General features: G+C 42.7%; 1 protein-coding gene across 15 annotated transcripts in view; it reads right to left on the reverse strand.

Annotated features, from left to right (window-relative positions):
• ARID3B (AT-rich interaction domain 3B) overlaps positions 1–24392 on the reverse strand; it is a 491508-nt gene that overhangs the window by 51480 nt on the left and 415636 nt on the right. For 8 of the 15 annotated variants that reach the window (XR_014810554.1, XR_014810555.1, XR_014810553.1 and 5 more), the window contains exons 3-4: positions 3115–3186; positions 2834–2906 (exon numbers count right to left, since the gene is read on the reverse strand). The exons of 4 other annotated variants lie outside the window; for them this stretch is intronic. Coding sequence is in view for 7 of the 11 variants with exons in the window: in XM_084968792.1 (XP_084824918.1) it covers positions 2834–2906; positions 3115–3186 (145 nt within the window). In the remaining 4 variants the exon portion in view is untranslated. Of the gene's footprint in view, positions 1–2833; positions 2907–3114; positions 3187–8389; positions 8560–24392 lie in introns of all 15 variants that reach the window. 3 more of the 15 variants (XR_014810556.1, XM_084968795.1, XM_084968793.1) reach the window with 1 other exon arrangement.

The following is a 24392-nucleotide window of genomic DNA, read 5'->3' on the forward strand; positions in this document are numbered from 1 at the left end:
CCTCCTGAAAACCTGGCTCTGGTGACACTCCCCCTTTGTTAACTTCAATGACTCAGCTATGTCATAGCCTGGAGTGCTAACTTCTTGGCCAAACACTGCTCCTCAGTCTGGGGTCAGCTGATTCATCCAGGCCACAGACAAGGATTCTTCCAGTTGTGCCTGGGCCATGTACACCACTCATGCCACTGCATTTCTGCCTCACTCTCATTACCGCCGATATGTTGGTACTATAGCTCCTCTCAGCTCCCTGCACCCCCAGCCCAGAATGACTGTCTTTGATCAGTCATCCACTCCTCTGGCGCTCAGCCACAGCGGGGAGCGCGCACTTCTGCCTGACACAGGCCCTGCCGCCCTCAGGCACTGCTACCTGAGTGGAAGTAAGATGATTTCCTGGAAGAGTTTCTCTGCAGAGGAAATTTTTGACCTTCACCATCTTTCCCATCCTATGGCAGTGTCCTCGACAAGGGACATTTTATAATATCTGGAGACATTTTTGGTTTTCAAGACTGGGGGTGCACCCCAAACAAAGGATATCCAGTCGCCAAAGTCAATATGCTGAAGCTGAGAAACCTTATATTAGAGTAATAAACAGAGAGCAAAAATGACTTGACTGTTTCCCTTCTACTGGTGATGCCAGCAAATAGTGAAATACCTAACATACGTGTTGAAGACAGCGAAGATTTACTCAGGGCCTGAATAACAATAAACTGACTTGATCAAAGACAGGTCACTTACTCCTGCTTTGGGTTCACTCGGGAATAGACTAGATGGTAGCCCCCCAACGCTGTGGAACAGCAGCACACACTTGTCTCAACTGCCGGGTACAGGCCAAGGGTACAGCTTGGCCTCCCTGCATGGACAGCTGAGTTAGGAAAAGCAAGAGGACTGCTCCTACAACAAACATGTCCTGAGGACCTTCCTCTCTGGCCCTACGCTCGCTCGCACTGGGGACACAGAGGAATGACCAAGGGGCTGTCCTCAGGGAGCTCCTCATTTAGTGGGGACGCAGTAGTAAGCAAACAGTTACTGGTCTTCACTCTTGGCTAGGCTGATATAACTTCCATTTTCCTTTAAAAATCCTTCTGGGAAGAGAGAAAAAACAATAAAGTGGAAAATAAAGCAGGAGACACACTGCTGATTAAAATCTATATTGCTATGGCAGCCCCTCTGAGACGAGATCAGCTCCTGGGTTTGCACCAGCTGGGCTTGTGGAGCTTGTAAATAATTAAAAGGTAATTGGAAGGGGAGACCAAAGTATTAAGTGGATTTCTCTCTCTCAGGGCAACCGGGGAGTTTCATTGCTGCCAGTCACATTATCTTTCGGGATTATATTCTTGTTTTTTACTGACACATGCAGCTCCAGATAACAGTTGGAGGAGTAAACTAATTAGAGCTGCTTAGACTGCTTTGATAGGCTTGGAGATGGGGGGGAAACCGAGACTCAAAACTTTCGATTGCCTTTGTAAGCAAACCAGCAGTGACAGGCATGCTACTAAGAAGGCAGTAAGGCTTTGTGGAAGGTAAAGGAAAGGGAAGGAGGTGGAGGTCGGGGTGGAGTTGGTGGGGAGAGGAAGAGGGAGATAGGCAGGGAGAGGAGTTAATGCAGAGCATTTAGTTGCTGGGGGTGTCATACAGCTCAGCCTAGGATAAAGAGGAGGATTTCGCTTCCAGGTCTCAATAAAGGAGCTGACACAGAAACCAAGGGATGCATGATCAGGCAGGGCACCAGTGAGGATGCTGGTGGGAGCAGCTCTCTCTACAGCTCGGTCCTGAGGGTGAAGAAAGTGGAGCTTCACAGGCTGTGGTGGATTATCTCCAAGAGAGGCTGGGGTTCTGGCCATGCTTCCTAAGGACTGTCCCAGCTGGTGAACTCATTGCTATGAGAGGATACAAAGCCAGGAAGTTAAGTCACTGGGCTCAAGTAGAGATGGTCCAAAGTAGAGATGGTTGGGGGGTGGTGGGGGGAGAAGGAGAAAAGGACACAGAAGGCAGAAGGTTCACTGTAAGGCAGATGCCCATGTACTCCACACTCAAACTGCAGCCACACCCTGACTACGCCAGCGGCTGCAAAAAATCTTTAAAAAGCCAATGGCTAAGAAAAAAGAGTTAGCCTTTCCTTTTCATGGATCATTTCAGAGTTTCCAACAAATCCTGAAGGGCCTCTATTCTTTCATTGGCCTTTCTAAGTCTCTATAAGGCTAGATGTACCAGCAGGAAGCCTCATATATCAATTTAAGTGATGTCCAGGGCTGTTATAAGGTAAGAAAAAAGAATATTTGAATTTGAAATGACTCCAGAGACCAGTTAATCAGAAGAGTGAAAAAATAAAGCAGGACCAAACTTGGAGGATCATTACATTAATTTACTTATTTTTTATTTATTTATTTTTTAATGGCCGTACCTGAGGCATATGGAAGTTCCTGGGGTAGGGATAAAATCGAAGGTGCAGCTGCAGGCCTATGCCACAGCCACGACAATGCCGGATCCAAGCCCCATCTGCAATCTAGGTCGAAACTTGAGGCAACGCCGGATCCTTAACCCACTGAGTGAGGCCAGGGTTCAAACCTGCATCTTGACGGAGATTATGTTGGGTACTTAACCCACTGAGCCACAATGGGAAATCCTCCATTTTCTACCCAGGCCCTCTTTCTCCTCTTCAGTCTGTCTGCCAATTATTTGGCTAGGTCTGGGACCAGTCAGCAGCACACAGCTCTTGTCCTCCTAGGCTAAAATGGTGGCACTCTGTAGGGAGGGAGGCTAGCAGTGACCTGCACACTGTAGGTATTCAGCAGATATTCAGTGAATTGAAATGAAGAGTAGACTGCACACTCACCCCTCTTTTGCATAAAGACGAAGAGGTCATCCAGGAACTCTTTTCTTTCCGGATCACTGTCCAGTTCATACAGCTGCAATCCCAAACCCCAAAGGGGAAAAAAAAAACACCACACACAATGAAAAATTCCATCTTATGCAGAAGTCTTACACTTGAGATCACAACTATCTGAATGACTAATGTGACCCATAGGCCACTTCTGTCCTTAATCCTTGGGGATCAGATACAACAACTCACAATAGAACTGCCCCTTTCGTTGGCCCAAAGGAAACATTACAGACCTTGGCAAAATCACGAGAGATCTCTCTTCCCCGGCCTCCATCTGCATCATCACTCCAGGCCAAACCACCATTCTAAAGGGAACAAAGCACAGAATTCAGAAGGGAGTAGGGAGAAAGAGAGGGCAAGGAAATCATTTAGGGTGAAGATGAGGACCCTTAGCAACTGTGTTCCCCTGGCTCACAATGAATGACTACTCGCATAACCGCCTCCGCCGCCCCAACAGGGACATCTTGGGGGTTTTTTGTTTGCTTGGCCTTTGTTTTTTTGGTCACACCCAGAAGTTTCCAGGCTAGGGGTTGAACTTGTACCACAGCAGTGACCCAAGACACAGCAGGGACAACGCCAGATCCTTATCCCTCTGAGCGACCAGGGAACTCCAGGGACATCCTATTTTTATGTTTTCAATTATGGTTCCAAAACCAGAGCAAGTCAGGTGGAAGAAGCATTTCCACTTGTTGGAGGTGGGTGGGTGTTACTTACACCAGATAATCCTGGAGGAGGAAGACACCAAGGCCCAATTTTCTGAGATCCTGCTCATCTTAGCTGATATTCTGGAACTCATCACTCTGAGATGTACCATTTTTCTGCAAGCTCTGTATAGCATATGTTTGTATGTTTTACGGTATATTGTAAAGATACCCAGTCTGGACTCTCACACAACACTCTGAGTGGAAGATAAAGAGTCAAAGGGAGCAAGACAAAGATTCTGAAGATCTCAAAGACCTTGTGGTCTTTCAGTCAAATCTCACTAGAAGTCCTAACCGTAGTGATCAGAACTCTAGTAATTTGAGGGCCCTCAGGGCCCGAGATTATTCCCAATGTACAGAGACTCTGTGCCACTACAGTGAGGTTCATTTTCATTAGAGAAATGATGAAAACCTCATCCTAATTTAATTGATTATAACTAATACCATTCAACTGAATGGGAGGGAATGGCAAATAAGCTTTTATGCTCTTGAAATCTGCTTTCCACTCTTATTCAGTTGGGTAACTTTTTTCTTTTCTTTTGGCTGCACTGACAACACTGGATCCTTATCCTGCTGAGTCACAAGATAACTCCAAAGTTGGATAGCTCTTATTCCTCAAATTAGGACTCACCTTCTATGGGAAGCCTACCCTTCACACCCGGCTGCACAAATACCTAGAAACACTCCCTGTACATTTTGAGTTTAGAATCTGACACATTTTGGAGCTCCTGTTGTCACTCAGCAGGTTAAGAACCTGTCTAGTATCTACTAGGAAGTGAGTTCGATCTCTGGCCTCATGAGGTGGGTTAAGGATCCTGTGCTGCCGTGAGCTGAGGTGTAGGCCAGCAGCTGCAGGTCCTATTCGACCCCTAGCCTGGGATCGTCCATATGTTGCAGGTGCAGCCCTAAAAAGAATTTGATATATTTTGGAATGAACTATCATTCCCATGTATTATAAACTTCTTGAGAGCAACGTGTCTTTTTTGGTTTATTTTTAATTAAAGTACAGTTGATTTACAATGTTGTGGCAATTTCTGCTATACACAAACACACATACACTCTTTTTTTAAAATATCATTTTTTATCATGGTTTATGGTTTGGATATAATTCTCTGTGCTATATATAGTAAGACCTTGTTGTTTATCCAAGAGAGCAAAGTGTCTTATTCATCTTTGTACCTCCAGCACACAGCCTGACACTTATAAGGCTCTAGTGAATACCTGATGAACTATAATCATTGTTAAAAGGTGTTAACTGGTTACTGAACCAATTAAGCTCCTCTTCAAAAAATGTACAGACACATATACCATACAGGAGAGTCCAAAAGGCCCTCTGCTAGTGGGGAGTATAAAAAGTCAGGGCAGAAGTAGTCTGTTCAGCCGCCCCGTCGGTCAGTGGAGATTCCAGGGATGGGACTGGCACGCTCTCATTTCTCCCCCAGGATCAAAGGTGCCCACAGGCCTTTGAGCACATGTGCCTCTAGCTGGCTGGGGTGTATAAGTGGCTGTGGAGGGACATCTGGGGTTTGGGAGCAGAGGTTTCTTGGGAGGACATTCTTTGGACTGCAGAGGGATCTCGTAAAATCATGCCAATAAAATGAAAGCCTGGTCTAATTCCATTCTCTCCCACCTCCCCCTTCAGTAAAGCTTAACTGAAAGCAGGAGGTACTATTCAGTTATGTTTTGGGGCCATACTTTGCTTTCCCCTACTCAAAGTGATCCCTCAGATGCAGACCCATTTTCTGAGAGCAACAATTTAGCACATACGAAAGTAAAGTATAACCAAGAAGTGACGCCCTGTCAGTTGACATGAAACAGGCTACATCAAATTGTTTCCCTGTTATCTAGTCAAAGACGTGTGTAAGGAAGTGCTCAGGAAATGCTATCTGACTGTGGCTTCATCATCTCCCCCAGGCAGACGCTGTAGAAATCTTCCTACAGCACCTTTAGATCAGGGAGGCCTCAAGAGGGACAAACACTATTAAAAAAAAAAAAAAAAAAAAGCTAAACCCCACCCCCACATTGTAATTACAGTCAACAGAAATCTGGTGTCATCTGGTGGCAACTAGCACAATGAATAATCAAGATGAATTATGCCTGTCAGGTCAGCAAAACCAGACAGAGTTACAGTCCCCTTTTAAAGGCTACAGTAGGCTGTCCTAATGCCCAGTGATTTTGTTTGAGCCAGTAATTCCTGCTGGAAAGTCAATTATCCCGGGAGCCCCTATCGGCTAAAAGACACTTAATGGGGGATCATTGCCGCTTCTGTTATGTCAGCTGTTTACTGTGGCAGCTCAATTCCCAACTCTCTAGCTGGAGATCTGAAGCTGATTCTGGTCTCTGGAGGATTCTTTCTCTATCTGTCACCAAGAGAGATGAAAACACAGTTTTTTTGGCTAATCACAGTAACTTCCAGGCACCCTGAACATTCACTCAGAAACTATTTAACACTCAGTTGGGTGGAGAAGACGGAATCCACAGCCTAGAATCTCAGACAGGGCTTCCCAGAGCAGGAAGGGAGTGTAAAAACAAGCACGGCGGTGGTGGTGCCAGTGTCACCACGGTTGTGACTATGTGTGAAAATAAACACCTGGGTGTGAGTGTGGGGGCTCAGCTCCAGGAACAGAGGAGAATGCCCTCTAAGATGGGGGTGGGGGTTGTTGTGACCCCTTGGCTTTCACCAGCTCTGCCCAAACCATGGCAGAGTCTGAGCAGTGGGATGGTCAGACCATGTACTAGCCACAGTCCACTAAGAATGAACCACTCAGATTAAAAATCTGCCTTTAGACAGGATTTTGGCCTGAAATGCACTAGCTTGGTGACCACAGAAGACAAGGAGACTTGTCAGAACAGGATGGAAATTTGAGCAATCCCACTGTTTGACCCATTCCACCGACAGGAATGTCAGTTACTATTTAAAGAAAACACAGGAAAAAAGTTGCCTAGGAGTAGAGCTGTTTTCTTTTGTCCAAGGCAAAACTGGGCCATTACTTAATTTAAAACATTCAGCTGGGGCTGATGGGAACACGCATTACTTTGTCTTGGGGTGGTTAAACTTCGACCTTGCTTCACAGGATTTTCTGGCTGAGGTGAGAGTAACTCCTGAACCCTGCTCGCCCTTCACAGTCCAGCTGGAATTCCTCCGTGAAGCCTCCGTCTCTGCCCACCAGTCTTTCTCCTCTGGGCTGTGTCACCCCGTGTTCTGGTAACTTGTGCTCCTGCCTATGTCTCCAGTCTATAAGCATCCTGCATATCCCCAGTCCCCAGAACATAAAAAGCACTGACACATCTGCTGCAAGACAGGTGGGCTCTCCCATCCCACAACTCTGTTTTCCCCGGCTCCTTTCATTGGGAGGATTACAGGCTTCAGCAGTTATTTTCTTGGTTCTTAACTCTGACCAACTGCTATAAAACACAGCTCACTTATGCACTTCAAGTTTATGTGCAGGAGGATTCTTGGCCTATCAACACGGCACAGGTGTGATTGTGCAGAGTTATCAGCCCAGCAATGATTGAGTTTCGTGAATGCAGAGTGTGGCTGACTGAGACTGTAGCAATGGTGGGAAACAGGGAGTGGCAGAAGCGAGTATTGGGAAAACACACCCCAAAAGAGTCAGCTTAACAGTTCAGGGGTCAGAAGGGGTTCCCAAGAAAAGCACTTCAGTTGAAGGGTCACCACATGCAAGTCTGCCTGCTGGGGGAAGAGGTTTTATTCAACAGCCCAGAAATGTGCGGGATCAACAGTAGTCAGTGGCCACTCACTGCCATTTACGACCGTTTCAGCCTCTCCTACTTGAGAGCCTGCTTTAATAGCTTTGATCTCACCAGGAGCTCACAGGAAACTGACAGTTTGTTCCCAAGACTAGCTTTGGCTAGTCTCCCCCGAAACTAGTTTTGGCTACTATACCCACATTCAGCTCATTTTTCCCAGGGAGGCCAGAAGAGTGTTTGGCCTGTAAATCCCTCAAAATTGGTAGTGGGAGCAGGAAGTTAGTGTTTGTGCATCTTCTGTGTAACAAGGATTGGACCAGGAGTTTATCAAGTATTTTCTCACTTAACTCTACAATGCAGAGGTAGTTATTTGGAGATGGGAAAACCATGGCTCAAAGAACTAGTTAACTTGCCCACGGTCTCAGACCTTCTAAGTGGCAGTGCCAGCAATGAAAGCCACTGCCTGGCTCTCTGCCTCATGGGTTGAAAAAAAACAAAAACGAAACAGTAGAAAGTGTTCTGGGAGGGGCCATTAGGAAAGGAGAGAGGGAGGAAAAGAAGAACGTTCTCTGCACACAGAAGGCCTACAATGCCAAGTCTGGGCCTTGGATGGCTCCTATCAACGGAAGAGTCTTTTATTCCTTGATTCTTCTCAGTGGCTTCATCTGGGAGGTACATCTAAATAGAAAACCAGCCCTCACACAGCAGTTGCCCAGGAGGACTCATCTGGGGCTACTGAAATAAGAACTGCTAACCTTTCACCACTACCTCTAAAACAGAACATCCTGGCTGGGAGGAGCACCTCCCTCCCCTTCCTCTCAGGAGAGAGACAAGCAAGTGATAGCACTGAGGGGTCTCTAGAAGAATATGGCACTTAGCACAGCGACATGTGCTTTATGCCTGTGGAAAGTAACATAATGTCTTTTCTATCAAAAGGAAAATCTTGGTTACTCCATTTTGCTCCGGTTTTGGCCCAAACGCCCCCTGCGACCCCCTTCCTCTTTACCTCTTTTCCCAGCAACAATTTGTCTCAATTAGCCAACCAGGAAGAATGTGTGCCCTGACCTGACCAATGGGAAGGGGACAGGTACATCACCTGCGTTAGGGGTAAATAGGGGAGGGTCCTTTGTTCAGCACGCATGCTTTTTTGGAGTACCAGCGCCCTTCTGCAGAAGTAAAGAGCCTTGTTGAGATTTCTCCTTGTCCACGTGTCTCACTTTCCAACACTGACGACTTGAGCCAGAGTTATCTTAATTTCCAACATGCCTTCAAAAAATAACAAATCAACGACTAATCTGAGTGCTACTCAAAATGTAAACAATGCTCCCCCAACACTTCAACCCTGGAAGGGGAAACGTATTCATTACTCCCTGAAAATCTAAAAGGCTGCCTTGTGGAAGAGAAAGTAAGGTTGTCTTTTTTTTCTTCTTTTTTTCTCTAAAGCTCCAGAGCATAGAACTAGAGTTACCGGGTAGAAAAGTAAACAGGGGTAGGTTTCAGGTCGATCAGAAGGACTTTTCTAACAATCAGAACTGCTCAGTAAAGGAGTGGGCCTTCTCAGGATGCTTCCTGTCCCTAGATGACCATCTGTCTAGGATGTCAGGGTATGGAATCGAACATGAGACAGGGCTGGAGGAGAGGGTCCCTCTGTCCTGAGAAGCAAAGAGCCTACGGCAAATTCATTCAATGCTGATTTCCTGAGAGCCCACCCCAGGGAGAGCATTGTACAAGCTGCTGAGGAGAATTACCCTCCTCCCCCTTCCCCCCAACCCCAAAAGTGGTTCCCACCATCAGGAGTTTTACCACAGAGTTGGAAAAACAAGCTGAACACACACAGCATTTAATAGATAGGGCAAGTCAAAGTACCAAACACAAAGTGCCCAGGAGGGAGAAGAAAGGAGGCGGCTCAGAGGTGGAGATGAAGCTGGCCTGAAAGAATGGGCTGGGAGATTTACAGTCTCAATGAGCATGGAGTGGGGAATAAACAAGGCATGTTTTGGCAGGGAGGATGCAAGTCTGAATAGTTAGGTGGAAACAGGCTGTGAAATGCCTTGAATACCAGGAGGAAATTTCAACTCTGAACTGTGAAGATGGGGGAGGCAGTGGATGTTTTCTGAAAAAAAAAAATTGATTAAATCAGTATTTAGATGATTTTGATGATCCATTTTTGTTGGAAACTATATCATATACCATAACAAATGTATGCAGACATGTAACTGAATTGGAATTATAGGGGCGTTTCACTTTTCAATTTTTTCATTATATCCGTTCACACACAAACACCTGATCACTAGGATATGCTACCTACTGTGAAAGATTCTGAGAGAAAAAGAACAAGATTGTTAACAGCCTCTGACTTCTTGGGGGGTTACAGGCTAATGGAGAGAACGACAATTTAAAAAACAACTTTATTTTTTCTAGATTAACGTTGGAATCTTTGTCAAGACCTATCTCTTGCTCCCCATCTTTCCTCCCTGCTTTAAAAGGAAATTTGGATTGCAACTAAAATTACAGAATAATTTAGTGAACTGACACAATCACAATATTTAGTCTTTCAAGTATGCGAGTAGTATGACTCTTCATTTTTTTTTTCAGTAGTTTTATTATTTTTTGGCTGCACCTGTGGCATGTGGAAGTCTCCGGGCCAGGGATCACACCCCCATTGAGTTACAACCTGTGCCACAGCTGAGGCAATGCTGAACCCTTAGCCTTCACCACACAGGAACTTCCTATGACTCTTTATTTAATAAAATATTTATTAATGCTCCTAATGATTTACAATGAAAATATATTGTTGAAGATCTGAGAGGAAAAGCCAGCACTGGGGCTGGGCAGCTCTGCAATAACCCCACGCTGAGGATCTGAGTTAGGAGTAGGGGTAGGGGAAGCAGTACAACCAGGGAGAAATGACTGTCTTAAGAAACAGCCAAGTCAGAGAATCAACTGGATCTGAATCTTAACATGAGAAAGGTATTTTCTGATGAAAATGGAGATGCTGGGCAGGGGATCAAGCAGGAAGCCTTTGAGCACTAATGAAAATAGACCACTGTCTCTGGGGGTGCACGGAGGGTGACAAGAACAATTCTACAGCCCTGGAGGAAGCCAGGTCATGGCAGCTGGCAGGAGCAGGAGCCAAAGGCTTATTGCCAAACTTCCAGTGAGGAGAGAGACATTTAACCAGCATCTCTTGACCCAAGAAAGCTACTTTGAGCCTTTTTTACTGGGATTTGGGGGAAAAAAAACAAAACAAAACAAAAAACCAGACCACGCCTCTAAGATCTTAGGAGCCAGCACTGCATTCCTTAGAGCTGTACCTCCCCAGAGACAGGAACGCCTGACTTTAAAAGCAATTAAGTATCTAGGCTATTTTAGGATTACTCCTTGACCACCTGGAATATCTTATTAAAGCACAGCTCAGATGTCCAAAGCAATTTTAGTTCCCATTCCTCACTCTCCCCAAGGCAAGAGTTAACTCTTTGCTTCAGGTTTAAAGTGTAGGGACTAAGCTACTAACTCTTCATTTGAGCGACTTGTACTCTGAAACCTTTAAGAAACTGCCCTGTCCTTAGAACATCACACAGGTTATAACTTTTATAGAGATTATTGAGTGTTCTTTAAAGGCAGAACAGTAATGTATTTCTTTCCACGTACTCTATAATCTAGTAGATTCCAAATCCAACCTCAGGTTCAGATCTGGGCGAATTCCTAGGACTTGAGCCTCAAAGTAAAATTACTAGACTTCAAAGGGCTGATCCCAAGCTCATGGATATCAATTAATAACTCTGAAATACAAAGTATAACAAAAATATTTTTGTTGTTAGTATTATTATTTTTTATTTTTTGTCTTTTCTAGGGCCGTACCTGCGGCATATGGAGGTTCCCGGGCTAAGGGTCCAATCAGAGCTGTAGCTGCTGGCCTACGCCAGAGCCACAGCAACGAGGGATCCAAGCCAAGTCTGCGACCTACACCACAGCTCACGGCAACGCCGGATCCTCAACCCACTGAGCGAGGCCAGGGATCGAACCCATAACCTCATGGTTACTAGTCGGGTTCGTTAACCACTGAGCCATGACGGGAACGCCTATTACTTTTTTTTAATAAGCGAGGCATAAACTAACTTTTTCTCTGCTACACCTGTGGCTCTGCAGGTTTATTACCTGTTTCACACTTGTGACTACCCGACTACCAAATGAGCTGATGATGTTCTAATGTTAAAAGTCCAATTCCAGATCTTGGGAGAAAGAAAAGCAAAACATTCTGTCCTCCCACCAGTTTTAACTGATCCTAGGAGGTAATGAGACATGCACAGTGGGGGTAATGGGCAGGATTATAGGGGAATCCTAAAACGGGAGGGAGCCCCAGGAAGTAAAACAGATACTGTTATAAGCAACACTGTTGGACTACAAACCCTCCTGATAAGATCAGGATTACTGCTCTTAGCTCAATCGCTCAGGCCTTGGAAGCACTAGAGTTATAATTATCAGATGCACACCTTCTGCTGGTGCTGGCGGGTAACTTTAGCAGGAACCAGAAAGCACCTCCCCACCTTTTACTAGCAACAAAGATCAATTCAAACTCAGTGGCTTGGAAAAAGAGCCAAGGGACACTTTTCTGATTAAGCAGTAGAAAGGAAGGGTGGGGGAGGGGAGAGGGTGGCAGTCTAGGCACAAATAATCAAGAAGATTACCCAGAAATGGGGTGTTCCTATAAAAGGAGGAAGAACAACTAAAATGCACTGCTGGTGATGAGGATACCCCTATGCAAGAGTGAAGTGGCCCAGCCAAGACTAAGTCTGAGGGCCACAGAGCAAAATGCCAGCTCCTTTTCTCTGTAGGATTCACGTGGGCAGCACTGCTTCTTCTGCCCTGTGAGCTGCCTACCAGCTGAACGTCCACAATGGTTGCTGACACCCCTTCACATCATAGAGCTCAGGAAGCCAGAGCTTGAGAGCTGAGTGGAAGAACACCGTGTCTGACTTTCGTCAGACAGAAGGGCAGACTGAGATCTGCAGAAGTCAGGTAAACTGCCTGAAGTCAGTGCTTCAGAGAAGTTTCATAAAAACTTTCTTTCTTTAAACTACATATTTTTTTTTGTTTGTTTTGCTTTTTTTTGGGGGGGGGTTGTCAATACTTAACTGCTGAATGTATAGGGTTTTTTTTTTTTTTTTTTTTTTTAAATTGCCTTGTTAAAATCTCATCAAGGAGTTTCTGGTGCTGCTCAGCAGAAACGAACCAAACTAGTATCCATGGGTATGTGGGTTCGATCCCTGGCCTCGGTCAGTGGGTTAAGGATCCAGTGTTGCTGTAAGCTGCAGCGTAGGTCCCAGATGCAGCTTGATAAACTTTGCTGTGGCTGTGGTGTAGGCCACTAGCTGTAGCTCTGATTCATCCCCTAACCTGGGAACTTCCCTATGCTGTGGGTGCGGCCCTCTTGATGTGGCCTCCTCTTTGTCTCCTGGAGTAGGGTATCTTTTTGAAAGTTTCCAGTCCATTTGGTTGAAGGTTGTTCAGCATTTGGTTGTAATTCTATTGTTTTTAATGAGAGAAGTTCCAAACTACATATTTTAAATGTTTAAGAAGAAAACATTTTTTTAAAAAAATGCTATGATGAATTATAAAGTGAAAACATTTTTTCAAGTTGGGTATTCCACAGAACAGGTCTCCTCAGGCAGAACACAGTGGCATTTTGTGTTTACAAGAGTCAGCCCCATTTACAATTTTGAGTGCTTCTCCTAGGGCTTCTCCCAACCCCACACCCCCATACCCTTACACCCTGGGGATGGCACTATGGTATACTTGTTCCAACTCTGATGCCAACTGCCCTGTGCTACCCGCAGCCTCTCCCAGACTCAGTCTCTCAAACAGGGACAGTGACTTAGTCCTCTGTGAGGCTTGTGCACCTGTCATAGGACCCGGCAGATGGTAGGGACTCAAATGAATGTCAGTACCTGAAGAACAAGCCACAGAAATGAACTTCAGAGAATCACCACAGGCTAAGAGATGAATTTGGGCGGGGGGAATCACATGCTGAAAAGCAGGGGGGCTTCAAGTTCTAAAATACAACTCCATAAAAGAGATCTAAAAGGCAATATAAGCCATTTCCTAAAGAAAGCAGTCTAATTTTAAGGTTCAAGAGAATAATACAGGAGAGTGCACCTCCACCCTGGCAAAAAAGGAGCCTATCATTCACACGGGTGGTGGCATTCAATGATAACAAGGACTGGGGCAATGGGATCTCCTATATTTCCATCAAAATGGTATGATCAAAAAATGGTATGACCTTTCTTGAAAGTCACATGCCTTAAAATGCCCATCATAATAAAAACAACAGTGGCAGCAACAACTAATAATAACCGAATACTTAATATGTGCCAGGCCTTGTTCCACTGTTTTATGTGCACTAAGTATTTAAGCCTCAGCACAATGCTCTGAGGTGGGTACTGTTAGTACCCTCATTTTATAGATGAGAAAATCAAGGCTAAGGAAGACACAAGGAAGTGACTTGAAGAAGGCTGCAAAGAGATCCAAGAGTGCAACTGAGAATCAAAAGGAGGCAGTGCACCTTTAAGTCCCAGCATGCAACTGCCTTACTTAGTTTCCCCCAGATCCAATAATTCTGTTCCTTGAATCTATCCTAAGAAAATAGTAGAATGTATTACAATTTTATTTATATTAGTAAAAAATTAGAATAACCTCAACGTGTGATAACAAGGGAACAAACAGGTAACACATGAAGGTGCTATCCATGTCAGAACACTGTGCAGCCCTTTAACACTGCTTTTTAAAAAGTTTGATACCAGAGTTCCCTTCGTTAACGAATCCGACTAGGAACCATGAGGTTGCGGGTTCGATCCCTGGCTTTGCTCAGTGGGTTAAGGATCCGGCATTGCCATGAGCTGTGGTGTAGGTTGCAGATGCGGCTTGGATCCTGAGTTGCTGTGGCTCTGGTGTAGGCTGGTGGCCACAGCTCCGATTCGACCCCTAGCCTGGGAACCTCCATATGCCACGGGAGCAGCCCAAGAAATGGCAAAAAGACAAAATAAATAAATAAAATAAAAATAAAAAAATAAAAAGTTTGATACCTACTTCACACCCTTCCAATTAATTCCAGACGGAGGACAAAAATATACCACAAAGAAATAACAATACATATTTTTTATAATTCTGAGGAGGGCAGGGCCTTTTTAAGTGTGACAGAAACCATAAAGGAAAATATCAATAGATTTAGCTACAAAAACTTAAATTACTTGATGAAAGAACTACAATCAAGCTGAAAGACCAACAACTGTGAAAAATACTTGAAACATTAAGACAAGGATCCATGCACAATAGCTACTACAGATCAATAAGAAAAAAAGATAACATATGATGTACAGCAGAAATTTTTTTTTGTCGTTTTAGGGCCACACATGCAGCATATGGAGGTTCCCAGGCTAGGGGTTGAATCGGAGCTACAGCTAACAAAAATAAGTAAGTAAACAAAACCCCTCATATTATGAAGCTAAAATAAAAAAGAGGAAATGACTAGGAGTTCCCGTTGTGGCTCAGTGGTAACGAACCCAACTAGTATCCATGAGCACACGGGTTTGATCCCTGGCTCTGCTCAGTGGGTTAAAGATCTGGTGTTGCTTTGAGCTGTGGTGTAGGTCCCAGATGAGGCTCGGATCTAGTGTTGCTGTGGCTATGGCATATGCTGGCAATGCCAGCTCCGACTGACCTCTAGCCTGGGGGCCTCCATATGCTGTGGGTGTGGCCCTAAAAAAAAAGAAAAAGACCAAAAAAAAAAAAGAGGAAATGATTTCCATTAAATATAGCAGTATTGAGTAAATGAGTAAACAAGCAAATAAACAAAAAACCCCAACAGAACAGAAAAGGCAAAGGCAAGAAAAACACAACACACCAAAATTCATGAAATGCAGCAAAAGCAGTACTAGGAGAGAGGTTTATCCTAGTAATAAACATGTATACTAAAAAATAAAAAAGATGTTAAATAAACAATATAATTATGCCTCAAAGAACTAGAAAAAGAACTAAGCCAAAAGTTAGCAGAAGGAAGGAAATAATAAAGATTACAGCAGAAATCAACAAAACAGAGAATAGAAAAATATCAACACATCTAACAGCTGTTTTTCTGAAAAGACCAACAAAATTGACAAACCTTTAAACTAAGAAAAAAAAAAAGAGAAGACAAATTTGGAAATGAAAGAGGAAACATTACAACAATGCCACAGAAATAAAAAGGATTATAAGAGACTACTGTGAACAAGTATATGCAAATTGAATAATCTAGAGGAAATAGATAAATTCCCAGAAATTTAAACCTACCAAGACTGAATCATGCAGAAACAGCAAATCCGAAAGACCTACAACTAGTAAAGAGACTGAATAAGTAATCAAAAACTTCACAATTGGAGTTCCTGTCGTGGCGCAGTGGTTAACGAATCCGACCAGGAACCCTGAGGTTGCGGGTTCGGTCCCTGCCCTTGCTCAGTGGGTTAAGGATCTGGCGTTGCCGTGAGCTGTGGTGTAGGTTGCAGACGCGGCTCGGATCCTGCGTTGCTGTGGCTCTGGCGTAGGCCACTGGCTACAGCTCCGATTCGACCCCTAGCCTGGGAACCTCCATATGCTGCGGGAGCAGCCCAAAGAAATAGCAAAAAGACAAAAAAAAAACAAAAAAAACAAAAAAAACAAAAAAAACACAACTTCACAATAAACAAAAGTCCAGGGAGTGCTCTTGTGGTGCAGTGGGTTAAAGACCTGGTGGTGTCCCTGCTGCGGCTTGGGTAGCTGCTGCTGCACAGGTTTCTGGCTCAGGAACTTCCACATGCCATGGGACTGGCCAAAACAAACAAACAAACAAACAAAGAAAAAAAAGGAAAGCCCAGAACCAGATGGCTTGACAAACGAATTCTACCTAACACTTAAAGAACTAACACCAATGCTTCCTAAACTCTTCCCAAAAATCAAAGAAAAGGGAATATAAGGCCAGCACTACCCTGATATCAAAGCCAGAAAAAGCCACTATAAGAAAACTACCTAATGAATACAGATGTAAAATCCTTAATAAATTACTAGCAAACCACATTCAAGAGCACATTAAAAGGCTCACACACCATGACCAAGTAGGACTGATTCCTGGGATAGGAGAATGATTCAACATATAAAAATCAATGTGCTACACCACATTAACAGAACAAAGATAAAAACACACGATTATCTCAATAGGTGCAGAAAAGCCATTTGATGAAATTTAACACCCTTTCCATGGTAAAAATAGTCTCATCATTTTAAAGGCTATATATGTAACATATATATGTAACATAACAGCTAACGTCTATAGCTAACATATTCAATGGCAAAAAATAAAAGCTCTTCCTTTAAGATGAGGAACAAGGCAAGAATGCCTACTCTTAGCACTTCTGGTCAACACAGTACTAGAGCAATGAGGCAAGAAAAGCATCCAAGCTAGAAAGGAAAAAGTAGAATTATCTTTTTTGGTAGATGCCACATGTTTATACGTAGAAAACTCTGAGGATTACTTACACACACACACACACACACACACACACACACACACACACACAGAAACTGTTAGAACTAATAAATGAATTCCAGAAAGTTGCAAGACACAAAATCAACACATGAAAAATCAGTTGTGGGGGGGAAGGGATAAATTAGGAGTTTGGATTAACATATATACACTATTATATATGAAATAGATAATCAAAGAGTTCCCTGGTGGCCTAGTGGTTAAAGGTTCATCATTGCCACTGCTGCGGTTTGTTGTTACAGCTGTGGCTCAAGTTCAATCCCTGGCCTGGGAACTTCCGCATGCTCTGGGCATGGCCAAAAAAAAGAATAGTCAATAAGGACCTACTGTATAGTACAGGGAACTCTACTCAATATTCTGTTATTAACCTATATGGGAAAAGAATCTGAAAAAGAATGTATATATACACACATATGTATATGTATATATGCATAACTGAATTACTTTGCTGTACACCTGAAACTAAGACAACATTGTATGTTAACTACAATCCAATATAAAAGTCTTTTTTTTTTTTTGGTCTTTTTAGGGCCGCACCAGCAGCATATGGAGGTTTCCAGACTAGGGGTCAAACTGGAGTTGAGGTTGCTGGCCTACACCACAGCCACAGCAACGCCAGATCCAAGCCGCATCTGAGACCTATACCACAGTTTATGGCAATGCTGGATCCTTAACCCACTGAGTGAGGCCAGGGATTGAACCTGTGTCCTCACAGAAACTAGTCAGATTCGTTTCCGCTAAGCCACAAAGGGAATTCCCAAAATAAATGTTAAAAAATGAAAATTAGTTGTGTTTCTACATATTAACAACAAACAATCTGAGAAGGAAATTAAGAAAAACAATCCCATTAACAATAGCAGCAAATAGAATAAAATACTTAGGAATAAATCTAACCGAGAAGATGAAAGATTTGTACACTGAAAACTACAAAACATTACTAAAACAGAGATACAGATAAATGTAAAGACACCCTGTGTTCATGGATTGGAAGAACTTAATATTGTCAGAATGTCCATGCTACCCAAAGCGATCTACAGAGTCAACCAATCCCTATCAAAATCCCCTGTACAGCAGTAGTTGGCACAGCATTGTAATTTAACTATACTTTAATCATTAAAATAATATTCCAATGGGATTTTTTTAAGAGAAATAGAAAAAAAATTCTAAAACTCATATGGAACCACAAAGGACCCCAAATAGCTTATCTTGAGAGAGAAGAACAAAGCTGAGGCCTCACACGTCTTGGCTCCAAAACATATTACAAAGCTACAGTAATCAAAATGGTATGGTACTGGCATAAAGATAGATATACAGACCAATGGAAAAGAATACAGAACCCAGAAATAAACCCATGCTTATATGGTTAACTGATCTCTGACAGAATGGCAAGAATACACAATGGGGAAAGAACAGTTTTTCCAACAGCGTTGAGATAACTGGATTTCCACATGTAAAGATTGAAAGGGCTCTTTATTTTACACCACACATAAAAAACCAAGTCAAAATGATTAATGACTTAAATATAAGACCTGAAACTGTAAAGCTCCCACAAGAAAATACAGGGTGAAAGCTTCATGACATTAGTCTGGGCAATGATTTCTTGGATATGACACCAAAGAATGAGCAACAAAAACAAAAAGAGACAAATGGGATTATATCAAAGTAAAGAGCTTCTGGGAGTTCCCCTGTGGCTTTAGTGGGGTAAGGATCCAGCATTATCACTGCAGTGGCTTGGGCTGCTGCTGTAGCATGGGTTCAACCCCTGGCCCTGGAACTTCTGCATGCCATAGGTGTGGCAAAAAAACAGAAACAAAAACAAAAAACCCCCACAGAGTAAAGAGCTTCTGCACAGTAAACAACAGAGTGAAAAGGCAACCTAGAGAATGGGATAAAGTATCTGCAAACCATACATTTGAAAAGAACTTAATATCCAAAAGATATAAGGAACTCCTACAACTTGATAGCAAAAAACATACAGCCCAACTAACAAGTGGGCAAAAGACTAGAATAGATATTTCTGCAAAGAAGACACACAGATGGCCAGTATGTATATGAAAAGATGCTGAGTATCATTAATCATCAGGGAAATGCAAATCAAAAGTATAAGATATCACCTTGCATCTGTTAGGATAACCATTATATAAACAAATAAACCAAAAAAATCTAGAAATTAACAAATGCTGGAGAGGATGTAAAGAAACTGGAATCCTTGTGCACTGTTGCTGGGAATGTAAAATGGTGTCCCCAATATGGAGAAGAGGATGGAAGTTTCTGAAAAAGTAAAAAATAGAACTACCATATGATACAGCATATGGCAGTTCTCACTTTTGAGTACTTAATCAAAAGAATTGGAGTCAGGATCTTTTTTTTTTTTTTTTTGTCTTTTGTTGTTGTTGTTGTTGCTATTTCTTGGGCCGCTCCCGCGGCATATGGAGGTTCCCAGGCCAGGGGTTGAATCGGAGCTGTAGCCACTGGCCTACGCCGAGCCGCGTCTGCAACCTACACCACAGCTCATGGCAACGCCGGATCGTTAACCCACTGAGCAAGGGCAGGGACTGAACCCGCAACCTCATGGTTCCTAGTCGGATTCGTTAACCACTGCGCCACGATGGGAACTCCGGAGTCAGGATCTTGAAGAGATATCTGTACTCTCATGTTCACTGCAGCACTGTTCACAATAACCAAGATATAGAATTAACCTAAGTGTCCACTGATGGATGAATGGATAATAAAAATGTAGTTCATACACATTATGGAATATTAGTTACAAAATAAGAAGGACATCCTGCAATACGTGATAATATGGATGAACCTGGAGGGCACTGTGCTAAATAAATGCGAACATTTCAATAAAACTTTAAATAATGTAAAGTAAGCCACTCATAGAAGAACAAATGCTGCATGATTCCATTTATATGAGATACCTAAAGTAGTCAAATTCATTGAAGCAGAAAGCAGAATGGCAGTTGCCAGGGGCTGGGGAGGGGGGCAGGATGGGAAATGGGTATAGATTTCATTCATGCAAAATGGCAAAGTTCTAAAGATGTGCTGTACGATATTATGCTTATAGTTAATAATATGAACTTAAAAATACGTTAGAGTAAATCTCGTGTTACACACAGTTAAAAAAAGAAAAAAAGGCAAAGGTGGAGTTCCCGCTGTGGTGAAGCGGAAATGAATCGACTAGGAACCATGAGGTTGCAGGTTCGATCCCTGGCCTCGCTCAGTGGGTTAAGGATCCGGCGTTGCCATGAACTTCAGTGCAGGTCGTAGACGCAGCTCGGATCTGGCACTGCTGTGGCTGTGGTGTAGGCTGGCAGCTATAGCTCCAATTAGACCCCTAACCTGAGAACCTCAAAGGCTATAAGCAGGGTAAGTCACAGAACAAATACAAAAGGCATAGAAACATGAGAAGATAGTAATATATATATATACACTCTGATTACAGTAAGTTCAAACTCCAGAATAATCTATTTCTCTACAGAAATACAGACAGAAGGGCAAAGGGTTAAAGAGCATCTACAAAGAGAGTCTGTGGTTATACTAAATACACACACTTTCGTATATCTGCAACTGCACACTAAATAGGTAAACATATAGAAACAGCCATAGAAGCTGATTCATGCCTAACTGTGGCCTCCTCTGGGATTGGGAGGGAGCAGGGCAGGCTACAAGGCTCTATATTTTTTACAACTATAAATTTTTACTCTATATTTTCCTATATTAAGTTTTCATAAGCACCTATTTACATTACTTATATAAATTCTGAGTTGTGCTTATAAAAAAATAATAAGTTTAAGATCTTTATAAACATGCATGAAAGGACAGTCATAATACTGAATGAAAAAGTAGGGAGTTCCAGTAGTGGCTCAGCAGTAATGAACCCGACTAATATCCATAAAGACTCAGGTTTGATCGCTGGCCTTGCTCAGTGGGATATGAGCGTTGCCATGAGCTGCGGTGTAGGTTGCAGATGTGGCTCAGATCCTGAGCTGCTGTGGCTGTGGTGTAGGCCAGCAGCTCCGATTCAACCCCTAGCCTGGGAACTTCCATATGCCTCAGGTGTGGCCCCAAAAAGACAAAAAAAAAAAGTAAGTTGCATAACTATTTTTGTTACAAACAAGTAATGTATTTATGAAGAGAAAAAGCTCTGAAAAGGCTGGAAGTTCCCGCAGTGGAAATGAATCCAACTACAAACCATGAGGTTTTGGGTTCGACCCTTGGCCTCGCTCAGTGGGTTAAGGATCCGGCATTGTCGTGAGCTGTGCTGTAGGTCGCAGATGCGGCTCCCATATGGCGTTGCTGTGGCTGTGGTGTAGGCCAGCAGCTGTATCTATGATTTGACCCCTAGCCTGGGAACCTCCATATGCTGCAGGTATGGCCCTAAAAAGCAAAAAAAAAAAAAAATCCAAAACTGTTAACAACAATGACCATCTGTGGAAAGTCAGGCTTTTTACTTCATATGTCTGTATATTTTTAAAATTATCTGAGTCAACAGAACTCAAAAACATTTTTTTAACTCAAATTTTTTAAAAATTATACTATCTGGAGTTCCCTTCGTGGCGCAATGGTTAACGAATCCGACTAGGAACCATGAGGTTTTGGGTTCAATCCCTGCCCTTACTCAGTGGGTTAACGATCCAGCATTGCCGTGAGCTGTGGTGTAGGTCGCAGATGTGGCTCGGATCCCGCGTTGCTGTGGCTCTAACGTAGGCTGGCAGCTACAGCTCTGATTAGACCCTTAGCCTGGGAACCTCCATATGCTGCAGGAGTGGCCCAAGAAATGGCAAAAAGACCAAAAAAAAAAAAAAAATATATATATATATATATATATATATATATATATACACTATTTAAAAGTAACAGTTTATTTTTATTTATTTATTTACTTATTTATTTTGTCTTTTCTAGGGCCGCATCCGCAGCACATGGAGGTTCCCAGGCTAGGGGTCTAATCTGGAGCTGTAGCCGCCGGCCCACACCACAGCCACAGCAACACAGGATCCAAGCCGCGTCTGCAACCTGCACCACAGCTCATGGCAATGCCAGATCCTTAACCCACTGAGCAAGGCCAGGGATTGAACCTGCAACCTCATGGTTCCTAGTCAGACTCGTTAACCACTGATCCACGATGGGAACTCCTAAAAGTAACAGTTTAAAATAAATTTCAATTATAAAAATTGCTTATGGGCTATTGGTGATAAAAGTTAGGCACAAAATAAAACCAAAAAAATATTCCTGTAATAGGCATTTTGGGAAAACACAAAGGAAATACAAGAAAATGTTTACAGTTTTATATCTAAGTTATATGGTTGTGGTGATTACATTTTCTTCCTTATAAATTTTTCCGTTTTCTAAAGTGGGTCTGAATTACTTTGACAACCAGAAAAAATAGTTACTTTTGGAGTAATGAAACCACTGAGATAAGATTATTCTTGCCCTGCTTTCTCTGGAACAGGAAGAGAGCATGGAGGCAGAAGTTGGACCACCTGGGTTCACAGCCCAGCTTCCCAACTGTGAGGCCACAAGCAGCCCATTTCACCCTTCTTTCCTCACCTGTAAAATAAAGCAAATGTGTAGAGGGGGGATAACAGCAGGGCCTACCTCACACAACTCATTGAAATAAGGCAAATAACCTAGCACATGAGAGGTCAGTAAGTCCAAGCTATTAAAAATCAAAAACAAACAAAAAAAACCAAAGAGCAAACAAAATCATGGGTGAGGACAATCTGATGTGGAGTAACTTTACTACCTCCTCCCCTCTCCGAAGAAAATCTTGCTAGAAATGCTAGATAAAAATTTAATACTCCACACCCCTTACAGATATAGCTAAGCTTGAAACCAAGAAAGAAAGCAGAGTCCATAGTGCCAGAAACAAAAAGGAAGGAATCAGAGCAGTGAACAGGTGCCAAAGCTAAAGGACTCAAGAAGAGACCTGGATACTGTGCTTAACAGCTGAGGGCTGAGGACTGGGGACTTAATCATCCCTAAGGGAGAAGAGGCCCTGGGCTGCAGGCCCCCTGCATGCCAGGAACCAGAGTGAGATAAATGCTTAAAGCCAGAGGACAGGAGTTATTACACTTCCACCTCCATGAACTGGGGAGGTGCTAAAACAGTGCTCACCAACCTGGAAGAGTGAGGAATCTTCCCATCTCCTAGGAGCCTCATGGAAAAAGAGGGTCCATAAGAAATGGAAACCCAGACTCTCCACCAGGCACAGGTGTAGACTCCAAATGCATATATCCCAAACTAATGACAACCAGCTAAACTTGTAGGGTTCCAGCAGAGAAGAAAATAAAACTCCTCTTAGGAATCTTTCCATAATCCAAAGCACATAAGAGTCCCATGGAAATAAATCCCAATTCAAAATGAACTTATGCTGAAAAACAAAAACAGGAGTTCCCTGGTGGCCTAGTGGTTAAGGATTCAGCATTATCAAAGCTATGGCTCAAGTCTCATCCCTGGCCTAGGAACTTCTGCATGCTGTGGGCACAACCAAAAAGAGAGAGAGAAAGAAAAACCACTGCAAGAGGAAATAAACCATCGCATGGGAGAGTAACATGACACACATGTATTAGAAATTATATCCCAAGAATTAGAAATAATAAAATAATCTAAAAGTATCTTTAAAACAAAGATGTTTAAAGAATGGCAGAATGTTGGTAATTGCTAGAAGCTGGGTAAATGACACAGGTGGCTCATTACCGTTCTCCTGTTTTTATATATGGGACTTCCACAATTAAAAGTTTTAACAATTCTATAATACTAAGTTTTTAAAAAGTTAAAAGATATTCAAAGAGCTAAAGGAAGAAAGAGAAACCATATGGTGAGAAGAGGCAGATTTTTTTTAAAGCCAAAAAAAGAACAGAAATTAAAACATACTATCAAGATAAACTTTTCTTTTGAAGTGATTAAGTAAAATAGAGCTGAAGAGAGAATTAGAAATTGGAAAACAGAATGTGAAAGTACTCCAGAATGCAGGAGAAAGGCATAAAGTGATAAGGTTATAAAAGAAAAGACACAGGGAGTTCTCTGGTGATCTAGTGGTTAGAACTTGGTACTTTCACTGCTGGGCCCAGGTTCAATCCTGGTCTGGGAACTGAGACCCCACATCAAGCATGCCAAAGCCAAAAACAAACAAACAAACAAAAAACGAAACAATAAAACAAAGATGGCTAAATGAGAAGTTTCAAATAGAACAGTGGTCAAGAAAAAAATAGCAACCAAGGGAAAAATAAAAAAGACACAAATCAGGTTGAAGGAGCAGATCAAGGCCCAAGTGGGGTACACAGAAATGTATTCAAACCTAGAACACTAGTGCAAGTGCAAAATAGCAGAGTCAGGAAAATCCTAAAAGCTACAAAAGAAAAAATGATCACAAAGGCGACACACTGACAATAGACTTCTCAACAGCAAAAACAGTTGCTAGGAGACAATGGAATCATAGACACAAAGTATTAAGACAATCTAGAATCTAAAGCTATGAACAACTGAACAAAAATATGGGAAAGATAAAGAAAGACATAAATTAAAAAATTTTCTTCAGACA

The sequence above is a fragment of the Sus scrofa genome, chromosome 7, assembly GCF_054392235.1.
Source record: "Sus scrofa isolate SSC_HxYL_T2T_F1_AM1 chromosome 7, Sscrofa_HxYL_maternal_Yorkshire_Landrace_v2.0, whole genome shotgun sequence".
NCBI lineage: Eukaryota > Metazoa > Chordata > Mammalia > Artiodactyla > Suidae > Sus > Sus scrofa.